The sequence below is a fragment of the Candoia aspera genome, chromosome 4, assembly GCF_035149785.1.
Source record: "Candoia aspera isolate rCanAsp1 chromosome 4, rCanAsp1.hap2, whole genome shotgun sequence".
NCBI classification, from domain to species: domain Eukaryota; kingdom Metazoa; phylum Chordata; class Lepidosauria; order Squamata; family Boidae; genus Candoia; species Candoia aspera.
The window spans coordinates 97,469,063-97,482,623 of record NC_086156.1 but is presented as its reverse complement, the minus strand read 5'-3'; the positions used below and the strand labels follow the sequence as shown (position 1 = coordinate 97,482,623).

The following is a 13,561-nucleotide window of genomic DNA, read 5'->3' as shown; positions in this document are numbered from 1 at the left end:
AGTAGCATTCCATCAATTCCAGGTTCTCTTGCATCGTCCATGTATGGTTTGTTCCAGTAGCCCACTTACCATCACACTGTCCTGGTTTCCCAACATCTCATGCAAACCTTGTTAATCTGGGTGACGTCTAAGCTGGCATGACTCTTAGTTCGTGTCACTCTCATATCTGAGGTAGGCAGATGAAGCATTGGGGGGTATTTTCCTGAGGACCCCTACTGGTAAGGTAGATACCAGCCAGGACTTGAACCCTGGTCCCCCGTGTCATAGGGTGGCACTGTAACCACTGCACCATCCAGCCACTAATATATATATATCTTTCCATGTTTTCTTTTTTGTTTTCTATTTTTCTTTTTCACATTTATTGTTTTCTTTTCTTTTCTTTGAATGCATTTATTATCTATGCAAAATCTTTTTAATAAAAACTCTTTTAAAAAACAATTCAAAAGCTTGTGCTCTTTTGGACCAACCTAGTATGTCCTAATAAAACTCACCTAACAATGAATCTTGGAATTCCCCCCCCCCCCCCGCGCCTCCATGGACCAATGTAACTAATGGCTTTATGTGGTTTGTTCACAAATACGCACGATAGGTACTTAGGAGAAGAAAAAAATCCCTCCAAATGGACAATTCGCTGGAAGGATTGGGATGGTGAAAAATACGGCATTTGCATTCCAACTACGGGTCCCGCGCTCGAGAAAAAGGTACCCCCCCTCCCCGAGGCGGCGCACAATCCCGGTTTTCTCCTCCCGTCTCCCCCGGAAAACAAACCAGCTGAGCCGTCTCAACTGAAAGAACTACCATCCCCAGACTGCTTAGCGGTGCTGCAAACGGAAGCGAAGGCTCCTACTGTAATCTCTGCCCGCTCAAACTTTACTTTGAGGCGTGAAGAGAACGGAAGAAACAAAGAGGTATTAGGTGGAGTCCAATCGGATCTTAGGGGGCGGAGTCATGCGAATAGCGAAAGTAATAGGGAGACTCGTTCCTGCAATGGCGGAGACGGTAAATAGGAGCTGGCGGGAAGGGAAGGAGCAATGGAGAGGGGGGAATTTGGGTCTCTGGGTAACGCCCCTTGGTGTTTCCCGCTCCTCCCCAACAGGTGGTTTCCTGCTCCAGCAGCGACTCAGAGCCAGAAGGGACCCCCAGGAAGCCCTTTCGCAAGCGCCGCCGCCTTTTCACTGATATCCCCGCCGTCCCGGTCTATTCGAACAAGGTGTGTGCTGGCGGGGTGGCTTCAAGGGGTGCATGTCCCCATTCTTTTCCCCTCCCCAAGATCGGTCGCTTCTTTAGCTTCTTCTGTCCGACCCAGGCCCTGACCTCTCTTTCCAGGTGGCCCGACTTGGTACCTATGACTGAAGTTTGGTACAAATTTTGGTGGTGGCCCTTGTTATCTGCATTATTGTTACTTTATTCATTTATTTCATGAAATTTTATTGCACACTTTTTAGTTTTATTAATTACAGGTTTATGTACTGTATTTTTTTTTTGTAGTGCTCAGTGACCTAAAGGCTGTAATAAAGGTTTTGATCTGATTTGATTTTGATTTGATTCACCCTGTGTTAATGTTCAGTGCAACTGGGTGCAACTTCTATCATCCCCAGCGTGGTAGAAAAATGGGGTTAGTTTATTTTATTTAAAAGATTTATACGGCCGCCCACCTTAAGCAACTCTGGGCAGCTTACAGCAACAATAAAAGCAATAAATAAAACAGTAATAAAACGGTAAAACAATAGAACAAAAACCCTGTGCCTTAATTGTCCCCCTGGGATGCCCCACCGCAGGCTCAGCTGCCCTCCTTCCATACTATCTACCTATACAATCCTATCCCACCGCCTCAGTTAATTAATAAATAAATAAATTATCCCCTCCCCAAATCCACTTTCACAGGGGAAACCCCCATCAAGTCAGCCCTAGAACATTTAGTTGCAAAATGTGTCGATTAGGGCACTGCTGGGAAGCAAGGCCACTGGGAGATAATAAGTAACATATCAATAGTAACTCTTACTCAAACAACACAGCCTTTGTTTAACTCAGTTGTTGTTTTTGTAGTGCCACCCTCATTACCTCACTGTCTTTATCGCATTAATGTACATTTCCAATCAAATTACTGTATGCTGCTATATCCAATCAATTATTCTGCTGAACTGTATGTTGTTGTTGTTTATTCGTTTAGTCGCTTCCGACTCTTCGTGACTTCATGGACAAGCCCATGCCAGAGCTTCCTGTCAGTCGTCAACACACCCAGCTCCCCCAGGGACAAGTCCGTCACCTCTAGAATATCATCCATCCATCTTGCCCTTGGTCGGCCCCTCTTCCTTTTGCCTTCCACTCTCCCTAGCATCAACATCTTCTCCAGGCTGTCCTGTCTTCTCATTATGTGGCCAAAGTATTTCAGTTTTGCCTTTAATATCATTCCCTCAAGTGAGCAGTCTGGCTTTTTTCCTGGAGGATGGACTGGACTGGTTTGATCTTCTTGCAGTCCAAGGCACTCTCAGAATTTTCCTCCAACACCACAGTTCAAAGCATCGATCTTCCTTCTCTCAGCCTTCCTTATGTTCCAGCTCTCGCAGCCACATGTTGCTACAGGGGGCACCATTGCTTTAACTATGCGGGCCTTTGTTGTCAGTGTGATGTCTCTGCTCTTAACTATTTTATCGAGATTTGTCATTGCTCTTCTCCCAAGGACTAAGCGTCTTCTGATTTCCTGACTGCAGTCAGCATCTGCAGTAATCTTTGCACCTAGGAATACAAAGTCTTTCACTGCTTCTACATTTTCTCCCTCTATTTGCCAGTTATCAGTCAAGCTGGTTGCCATAATCTTGTTTTTTTTGAGGTTTAGCTGCAAGCCAGCTTTTGCACTTTCTTCTTTCACCTTCATCATAAGGCTCCTCAGTTCCTCTTCACTTTCAGCCATCAAAGTGGTATCATCTGCATATCTGAGATTGTTAAAGTTTCTTCAGAGATTTTAACTCCAGCCTGTATGTATTGTATGTAAATTGTAATTGGTATCAGTCTGTATAATGGGGTTGAGAGCCAGTTTGGTGCAGTGGTTTAAAGGCACTAGACTAGAAATCAGAAGACTGTCTAATCCTGGTTTAGGCATGAACCTAGGTGGGTGATTTTGGGCTAATCAATCTCCGCTCTAGGAAGAAGGCAGTGACAGACCACTTCTGAAAATCTCGCCATGAAAACTGCAGGGACTTGTCTAGGCAGTTGCCAGTGGTCAAGACTGACTCAAAGACACATTAATTAATTCATTCATTTAATTTCTATCCCGCCTTTATTATTTTTATAAATAACTCAAGACAGCAAACATACCTAATACTCCTTCCTCCTATTTTCCCCACAACAGCAACCCTGTCAGGTGAGTTGGGCTGAGAGAGGGGGACTGGCCCAAGGTCACCCAGCCGGCTTTCAGGCCTAAGGCAGGACTAGAACTCTCATGCCACGCCTGATTGGCTCTTGGGCTGAGAGAGAGGGACTGGCCCAAGGTCACCCAGCCGGCTTTCATGCCTCAGGCGGGACTAGAACTCTCATACCACGCCTGATTGGCTCTTGGGCTGAGACGGAGGGACTGGCCCAAGGTCACCCAGCCGGCTTTCATGCCTCAGGCGGGACTAGAACTCTCATGCCACGCCTGATTGGCTCTTGGGCTGAGAGAGAGGGACTGGCCCAAGGTCACCCAGCCGGCTTTCATGCCTCAGGCGGGACTAGAACTCTCATGCCACGCCTGATTGGCTCTTGGGCTGAGAGAGAGGGACTGGCCCAAGGTCACCCAGCCGGCTTTCATGCCTCAGGCGGGACTAGAACTCTCATACCACGCCTGATTGGCTCTTGGGCTGAGACGGAGGGACTGGCCCAAGGTCACCCAGCCGGCTTTCATGCCTCAGGCGGGACTAGAACTCTCATGCCACGCCTGATTGGCTCTTGGGCTGAGAGAGAGGGACTGGCCCAAGGTCACCCAGCCGGCTTTCATGCCTCAGGCGGGACTAGAACTCTCATGCCACGCCTGATTGGCTCTTGGGCTGAGAGAGAGGGACTGGCCCAAGGTCACCCAGCCGGCTTTCATGCCTCAGGCGGGACTAGAACTCTCATACCACGCCTGATTGGCTCTTGGGCTGAGACGGAGGGACTGGCCCAAGGTCACCCAGCCGGCTTTCATGCCTCAGGCGGGACTAGAACTCTCATGCCACGCCTGATTGGCTCTTGGGCTGAGAGAGAGGGACTGGCCCAAGGTCACCCAGCTGGCTTTCATGCCTCAGGCGGGACTAGAACTCTCATGCCACGCCTGATTGGCTCTTGGGCTGAGAGAGAGGGACTGGCCCAAGGTCACCCAGCTGGCTTTCATGCCTCAGGCGGGACTAGAACTCTCATACCACGCCTGATTGGCTCTTGGGCTGAGAGAGAGGGACTGGCCCAAGGTCACCCAGCCAGCTTTCATGCCAGAGGCAGAACTAGAACTCAGTCTCCTGGCTTCTGGCCCGTTGCCTTAACCACTAGACCAAACTGGCTCTACATTTGTTTTGTTTGTATCTAAACAAACAGTCTGTCTATGGAAAAGTTTCTCCAGCTGCCAAAAATGTTGGAGTTGCTGGCCAGGGACAAGAGGGAGCTTAATTTAATGACTACTGCACAGCCCCCAGTATTGGGTGGTTGCCAGTCTTCTCCCAAATAGTTTCTTGTGCTGTCCCTGATGCTAGTGGGAAAAAAGTCTCCCATTCAGATACTAACCAAGTCTGGCCCTGCTTAGCTTTTCAAGATTTTTTTGTTTTGTTTTGGTGCCTTCAAGTCAGTCACCATTTCTGGCGACTGCCTGGACTAGCCCCTGCAGTTTCCTTGGCAAGGTTTTTCAGAAGTAGTTTGCCATTGCCGCCTTCTTCCTAGGGCTGAGAGTGAGTGACTGGCCCAGGTCACCCAGCTGGCTTTGTGCCTAAGCAGGATTAGAACTCAGGGTCTCCTGGTTTCTAGCCTTGCCTTAAGCACTACACCAAAATGGCTCTCTGCTTTTCAAGATAAGCCAAGTTTTTCTAGATGCTGCTGCCTAATGGGGTGATAAAGGTGTCAGAAATGCAACATCTAAGAAAGTTGATGAAGTAGAGCTAACTTAGCCTGGGTATATGTGTAAAAAGGATCTTAGTGAATCATGAGCTGGATATGAGCCAGCAGAGATATGTGATAGCTACCGATGGTGCAGCCTTAGGTTCTATTATTAGAAACATGGTATCCAGATAACAGAAAAAGTGGTTTCATTCTGTTTCCCACTAGTTAGATGCAGTAAAACCGTTCTGTTGAAGAGGGCTGGATTTGAATCAAAGAGCAGGAAATGCAAGGATGCGGATTTTATACAAATGCTGGGAAGAGTTTCCAAATCAGGCTAGAAACCGGGAGACTGTGAGTTCTAATCCCGCTTAGGCACGAAGCCAGCTGGGTAACCGTGGGCCAGTCACTTTTTCTCAGCCCTAGGAAGGAGGCAATGGCAAACCACTTTTGAAAAACCTTGCCAGGAAAACTGTAGGGACTTGTCCAGGCAGTCTCTGAGAATCAGACACGATTAAACTGGGAAAAAAAGGGTTAATACTGCCATCAAACTTACCTTGGTTAATGTTTTATAGCTCCATTTTTTCCAAGTTTGCTCCTTATTGCCATCGGTACACTTTGCTGAAGAGAAGCAAAGCACTGTAGCATCCCACTTTTACTGTGAGTGATCATTCATCTAGACATATTAGTAACACTGACCCCTAAGTATCCAAGTGACCAATTCCTGTTTCCCTTTCTAGTAATCTGATAAATTCTCTCCTTTTTTTTTGTACTGCTTTGTTTCTTATCTGTAGGTTCAGAACAGCCTACAATTGTTGCAAAATTCTCTGAAGCTTCCTGTTCAAGTTGAAGAGCTTTGTTGTAAGTCCCAGGTCCTTAGCTCATCAGAAGAGGAGGAAGAGAAAGAGACAGCTCCTGTAAAGCAAGTGAAGCAAAAAGCAAGGTTTGAGTCCTTCTTCTCTTCTCTCCTTCTACCTAACTTTTCAGACAAGCTGAATTAAAACTATTCCTATATCTGTTCTCCTTTTGGCAGATGTCAAGATCTTTCACCTTCACCTCCCCCTCCCCCACAGCAAACGAAGCATCATGACAAAGCCCAGTAAGAAATTGATATTTCTGGAAATGAGGTGGGAGTATGGTGGATTGATACCAGAGGAGGAGGAGGAGGAGAACCTTTAGGGAGGCCTGGGGTCTCTGGGGCACAATTGTTTTAAATTGGTAGTTTCTTTCCATAGCTTGCTCCAGGTAGTAGGAGCCATCACCTCAGCTTGAGACAACATGGCAAGTCAGCTTACAGTGCTTCAGATTGCTCAGCAACTACGTAGTGTGCGTGGGAAGAGAGCCAGCAGAGCTAGTCAGCACATTTTGACCAAGCTTGTTAAGTTACCTGAATGCAACACGTCAATTCCAGTAAAGATCTTGTTGACCTGTTTCTTTTTTATTTTAATTTCTTTTTTATTGCTGACCTGTTTCTGTTGATATCACAATCTCCATTGACACTGATTAAAAGTCAGTATGAGCACAGTAATATTGTGCTGGAAATAATACAGCTATACAGGGCTGTTATTTCCTATCTTTGTAATACAGCTACGTACAGGATGTCTGTGAATTGGCTCGTATAACTGATAAGGCCAGACTGTGCTGAGTTATTCTTTATGTACTTAGCTTGCTTTTATCTTGTATGCTAGTGTTGTGTTCTCAGTTTTGGTAATACTTTGAGCTCTTAGGTTTTCAAGCTGGGGAGGAGGACTGGTTTCTTGGTGATGGGCTTAGGTTAGGAGTTACAGAGTAATATACCATTTTGTTTCTACCTTCAGACAGTGTCCTCAGAGCAGCTTGTAAAAAAGGCTATTCTGGTTCATGTTTAACAAACAAGGTACTGAGGCAACAAATGAATTCATTAAAGCCTCCCTATGGAAGCCGAGACAAGTATGTGAAATTGGTCTGTCTTAATCATCCCAGTTCCAATTCCATCTCTCCTGGATATGTTGGACTGAGGGGTGGCGGGAACTGTATAAGTAGTCCTTGACTTACGACTGTTCATTTAACAATCATTCAAAGTTATGACGGTGCTGGAAAAAGTGACTTGCAACCAGTCTTTGCACTTACGGCCATTGCAACATCCCCACGGTCGTGTGATCGAAATCCGGGCTTTTGACAAGTGGCATGTATTTACAATGGTTGCAGCATCCCGGGGTCATGTGATCACCATTTGTGACCTTCCCAGCCGACTCCTGACAAGCAGAATCAATGGGGAATTGCATGATTCACTTAATGACCATGGCAAAAAGGTCACAAAGTCAGCACAACTTACTTAATGACCATATTGCTTAGTGACAGAAGTTCTAGTCCCAATTGTCATAAGTTGAGGACTACCTGTATTCCAAAAGCCTGGAGAGATGGGGGAGACTTTTGTGGCTCCTTGTGTCCTGGAGCAGGCACCTTGTCTTTTCCACATCAGAAACTCTGTAAAGGAGTCCAGCCTTTTCTTGGACTTACATAGTATCCATGCAGATAATTTTTGAGTTCAGGAAGCATTAAGGAGGTGGCAACAAAGTGTGATGAAGTCACTGTCAATGACTCCTTAACTCAAATGTATATTTTCTTGAATCTGTATGGTGATCATGTCAACATAGGGAAAAGTGCTGCTCCCTTCAGAAGCTGCTGACAGATTCAGAAAGGGTTTCCATAACAGATCCCAAGCACCTTTGCCTGCTTCAGACTGAACACAGCATACCTCTAGCTAATAGCATCCCAAGGCAAAACCTAGCATGTGGATTTCTCACTCAGATTTGTTCTTGCTTTTTCAGCAGAATTTTTGATCAGAGTCTCAGAAATCTGATCACCTCCCTCTCAGCTGCTAAGAAGAGTTTGCAGGATCAAGGGTCAGGATGCGACGAGGATGATGTGATTGTGGTTGACACATTTGAGCCCCAGGAGCTGATGCTGAAAGTCCGATGTCGAGCTGATCTTTACAGAGTCTGTGTTCGAATGGTGCGATGCTTTGGTATTTGATACCTTGTCCCCACTCAGTTCCCTCTGCTTGTCGTAATTTGGACCTTTCTCTTCCCTTTTTCTCTTCCCCATGCCTTCCTAGGACTGACTCCTAACATCTGCAGTAGAGACCATTTTTTTCTGAGCTTCAGTGCAGAGGCAGCCATGTTCTGCTTTGGAATCTTATTTTTCCCTACTAGACATTCCCCAAGTAGTAGATGGGCCTTCATGTACAATCCTGCACAAAACCAACATTTTATGAGAATTCCAGCAACCACACTATTAATTTACCTGATATATTTACATTGTCTAACACAGTGTTTCTCAACCTCAGCAACTTTAAGATGTGTGGACTTCAACTCCACATTGCTTTTTTAAAAAAAAAAAAACTTTTATTATATTGTTAGAGCAGTGTTTTTCAACCTCAGCAACTTTAAGATGTGTCAACTTCAACTCCCAGAATTCCCCAGCCAGCCATGCTTGCAGTCCACATATCTTAAAGTTGCTGAGGTTGAGAAACACTGCTCTAACAATATAATAAAAGATACGTATATACATATATACATATATATATATATAAGCAATGTGGCCTTACGATGGTTCAAAATAGCACCGGTGGAAATCATGCCCTCTTCAGAAGCTGAATGCTGCTTCTGAGTTCACATGTCACATTAAACCAGGAGTGGGCAAAGTTGCAATTCCTGAGATCCTTTTGGAGCCCTTGGTGCTCTTTTGTTTGCTGAAAACTGAAGGCAGAATTCAATGACCAGCATGTATCACAGTTTAAAAAGATTCTCAAACTCCCCCACAACAGTTCTGCCTACTTTGGTTATACAGCCCCATACATTTTACACCCTTTCCCCACATTAAGTGCAGTCCTTGGCCACCAAAGGATTGTCACCCCTACACTAAAATGTGGTTTACTTGATTGTGGCTGAGCATGTTGTGTGAATTCAGCCAATTGCTTATTCAGGAGACCATAGCTCAGTAAACCTTAACTTAATACAGTGGCACTCAGCCTAGGTAAGTGTTGCCACTGTGGAGGACCTTTGTTCTCTTACACAGCTACTTCACATTTTGTAGACGGACCCTCTTCGGCGAGTGGTTGATCACATGGCACAGATACTGAAGGTTCATCCGAACAGAATCCTCCTCCTGCATCAAGATTGTGAGCTTGCAGCTGATGCTACTCCTGCTAAGTTGGGCCTTGGCATTGCTGATATCATTGGTGAGTAGCTTAGGGATGTTTTTTTTACTTCAGATCAGCCCTTCAGTCCCTCCAGTCTCATTGACCATTTTAAATTTCCTGAACCTGTTGCCTCCCAAACGAATTGAACTTCTGTATTGTCTAGTATTCTATAGTAGCTTTCTTGTTCCTTTTCTCCCTACTATATTGCCTCAACCTGGTTCTTCAAAATTAGAACTAGTGTAAGGTCTAGGAGGTCCTAAATTTTAATCCCCATTCAGCCACATCATTCTCTTCAGTATTGTGGCCCGGCTCTACCATTACAGGGCAGTTGGTGAGGATAGCATTGAGGGGATTGTCTATTTTGCTGTTTTGATCTTAGTAGAAGAAAAATAGGATAAATATTCCTGTTGGAAAACTTCCAGATTGTATAGTGGAGACCAGCAGCAGATGGGCTGATGGCTCTGGAAACCTGCGGCTCCGAGTACAAGGAAAAGACAAAAGCTCTACGATGGAGATTACTGTCCAGAAGGTAAGGGAACTAAGGTATGGATAACAGGGCTTGCTTCTGTGAGGAAGCTTTATAGTAATTATTTTCTCCTTTCTGCAGGGGGAGCCCTTAGAAGCCCTTATGAATCACTACAGACAAGCTCAAGGTCTTGGCAGACACAAACTTGTCTTCCATTTTGATGGGCAGCGTTTGGCAGAAACTCTGACCCCCGAACAATTGGGGATGGAGTCCGGTGATGTTATTGAAGTTTGGAGCTAGCATCCTTGCATCCCTTCAAGGAATCCATGTCTGGACTTTTTTTTTTTTTTGCTACCCACCTACTCTGAGAGACTTATCTGATCCTGCTTTCCCTGATTTAACGTTCACTGTGCCTGAAGTCTGGAACCAGGTGGGAAGCGGCAGCCTAACCTGCGATGGAAATAAACATGGGACGCTTTCCGTTTTATTTTTTTTCTCCTGCATGCAATATTTGGAATATTTAATAAAATCAGACTTTGCTACTGGTACTGATGCTTGGAGACAAACTTTGTAGAGAAGTAATGACAAATATTAACAGATCGCCATATTCTCTATAACTCTATTTCTGTAAATAATAATGATAATAATATGATCAACCATAATAATATGGAAGAATAACAAAGCAGTACAATCCCTGTATTATATTTTCTTTCTTACCTTTCCATGGTAGTGACAACTAGGTTTCCTAAGTATTTGTTGTTCAGTCGTTAAGTCACAGCCGACCCTTCGTGACCCCATGAACCATAGTATGCCAGGCCTTCCTGTCCTCCACTCTCTCCTGGAGTTTGCTCAAATTCACGTTCATTGCATTGGTGATGCTGTCTAACCATCCCATCCTCTGCCGTCCTCTTCTCATTTTGCCTTCAGTCTTTCCTAGCATCAGGGTCTTTTCCAGTGAGTCCTCTCCTCGCATTAGGTGGCCAAAGTATTTGAGCTTCAGCTTCAGTATCTGTCCAATGAGCAGTCAGGGTTGATTTCCTGTAGGATTGACTGATTTGACCTCCTTGCAGTCCAAGGGACTCTTAAGATTCTTCTCCAGCACCACAGTTCGAAAGCATCAATTCTTTGGCGTTCAGCCTTCCTTATGGTCCAACTCTCACAGACATACATTACTACTGGGGAAACCATAGCTTTGATTATACGGACCTTTGTCAGCAAGGTGATGCCTCTGCTTCTTAATATGCTGTCTAGGTTTGCCATAGCTTTCCTCCCAAGGAGCAGGCGCCTTTTAATTTCATGGCTGCAGTCACCATCTGCGGTGATCTTGGAGCCCAAGAAAATAAAATCTGTCACTGCTTCCATTTCTTCCCCTTCTGTTTGCCAGGAAGTGATGGGACCAGATGCCATGATCTTAGTTTTTTTTAATGTTGAGTTTCAAGCCAGCTTTTGCACTCTCCTCTTTCACCCTCATCAAAAGGCTCTTTAGTTCCTCTTCACTTTCTGCCATTAGGGTGGTATCCTCTGCATATCTGAGGTTGTTGATATTTCTCCCGGCAATCTTAATTCTGGCTTGTGATTCATCCAGCCTGGCATTTCTCATGATGTACTCTGTATATAAGTTAAATAAGCAGGGTGACAGTATACAGCTGTAGTATTCCTTTCCCAATTTTGAACCAATCGGAGTTCCATGTCTGGTTCTAACTTGCTTCTTGACCCACACACAGGTAAGGTGGTGTGGTACTCCCATCTCTCTAAGAATTTGCCACAGTTTGTTGTGATCCACACAATCAAAGGCTTTAGCATAGTCAATGAAGCAGAGGTAGATTTTTTTCTGGAACTCTCTTGCTTTCTCCATGATCCAGCGAATGTTGGCAATTTGATCTCTAGTTCCTCTGCCTCTTTGAAACCCAGCTTGTGCTTCTGGTAGTTCACATACTGCTGAAGCCTAGCTTGTAGGATTTTGAACATAACCTTGCTAGCATGTGAAATGAGTGCAATTGTACAGTAGTTTGAACATTCTTTGGCATTGCCCTTCTTTGGAATTGGAATGTAAACTGACCTTTTCCAATCCTGTGGCCACTGTTTAGTTTTCCAAATTTGTTGGCATATTGAGTGCAGCACTTTAACAGCATCATCTTTTAGGATTTTAAATAGCTCAGCTGGAATACTGTCATCTCCACTAGCTTTGTTGTTAGTAATGCTTCCTAAGGCCCACTTGACTTTACTCTCTAGGATGTCCGGCTCAAGGTCAGTGACCACATCATTGTGGTTATCAGGGTCATTAAGATCTTTCTTGTATAGTTCTGTGTATTCTTGCCACCTCTTCCTAATCTCTTCTGCTTCTGTTAGGTCCCTGCCTTTTTTGTCCTTTATCATGCCCATCTTTGCACAAAACGTTCCCTTGATATCTCCAATTTTCTTGAAGAGATCTGTAGTCTTCCCCATTCTATTTTCCTCAATTTCTTTGCATTGTTCATTTAAGAAGACCGCCTTATCTCTCCTTGCTATTCTCTGGAAATCTGCATTCAGTTGGTTATATCTTTTCCTTTCTCCCTTGCTTTTTGCTTTCCTCCTTTCCTTAGCTATTTGTAAAGCCTCATCAGACAGCCACTTTGCTTTCTTGCATTTCTTTTTCTTTGGGATGGTTTTAGTTGCTGCCTCCTGTACAATGTTACGAACCTCCATCCATAGTTCTTCAGGCACTCTGTCTACCAGATCTAGTCCCTTAAATCTATTCATCACCTCCACTGTATATTCATAAGGGATATGATATAGGTCATACCTGAATGATCTAGTGGTTTTCCCTACGTTCTTCAATTTAAGCCTAAATTTTGCAATAAGAAGCTCATGATCTGAGCCACATTCAGCTCCAGGTCTTGTTTTTACTGACTGTATAGAGCTTCTCCATCTTTGGCTACAAAGTACATAATCTGATTTCAGTACTGGCCATCTGGTGATTTCCATGTGTAGAGTCATCTCTTGTGTTGCTGGAAAAGAGTGTTTGCTATGACCAGCGTGTTCTCTTGACAAAATTCTATTAGCCTTTGCCCTGCTTCATTTTGTACTCCAAGGCCAAACTTGCCTGTTACTCCAATTATTTCTTGACTTCCTACTTTAGCATTCCAATCGCCTATGATGAAAAGGACATCTTTTTTTGGTGTTAGTTCTAGAAGGTGTTGTGGGTCTTCATAGAACCAGTCAACTTCAGCTTCTTCAGCATCAGTGGTTGGGGCATAGACTTGGATTACTGTGATGTTGAATGGTTTGCCTTGGATTCAAACAGATCATTCTGTTTTGAGGTTGTACCTCAGTACTGCTCTTCCCACTCTTTTATTGATTATGAGGGCTACTCCATTTCTTCTAAGGGATTCTTGCCCGCAGTAGTAGATACAATGGTCACCTGAATTAAATTCACCCTTACCCATCGATTTTAGTTCGCTGATTCCCAAGATGTCAATGTTCAGTCTTGCCATCTCATGTTTGACCACATCCAGCTTACCTTGATTCATAGATCTTACATTCCAAGTTCCTTCCTATGCAATATTGTTCTTTACAGCATTTGACTTTCCTTTCCCTTCCAGACACATCCGCAACTGAGCGTCCCTTCGGCTTTGGCCCAGCCGCTTCACTCTTTCTGGAGCTCCTTGTAATTGCCCTCTGCTCTTCCCCAGTAGCATACTGGACACCTTCCAACCTGAGGGGCTCATCTTCTGGTGTCAAATCTTTTAGCCTTTTGATACTGTCCATGCAGTTTTCTTGGCAATGGTACTGGAGTGAGTTGCCATTTCCTTCTCCAATGGACCACATTTTGTCAGAACTCTCCACCATGACCTCTCTGTCTTGGGTGGCCCTGCACGGATACAATTAGAAAATTGTAG

The 13,561-nt window shown here is 44.5% G+C and overlaps 1 protein-coding gene across 1 annotated transcript; it reads left to right on the top strand.

Annotated features, from left to right (window-relative positions):
- Window positions 1-1,069: 1,069 nt before the first annotated feature.
- NFATC2IP (nuclear factor of activated T cells 2 interacting protein) lies at window positions 1,070-10,187 on the top strand (the record flags this gene model as incomplete). Its single annotated transcript, XM_063301096.1, has 7 exons — window positions 1,070-1,210; window positions 5,829-5,977; window positions 6,068-6,133; window positions 7,845-8,028; window positions 9,112-9,256; window positions 9,640-9,746; window positions 9,825-10,187. Coding segments are annotated over 7 exons (951 nt in total), but the record flags the coding sequence as incomplete, so codon positions are not given.
- Between the last annotated feature and the right edge of the window lie 3,374 nt (window positions 10,188-13,561).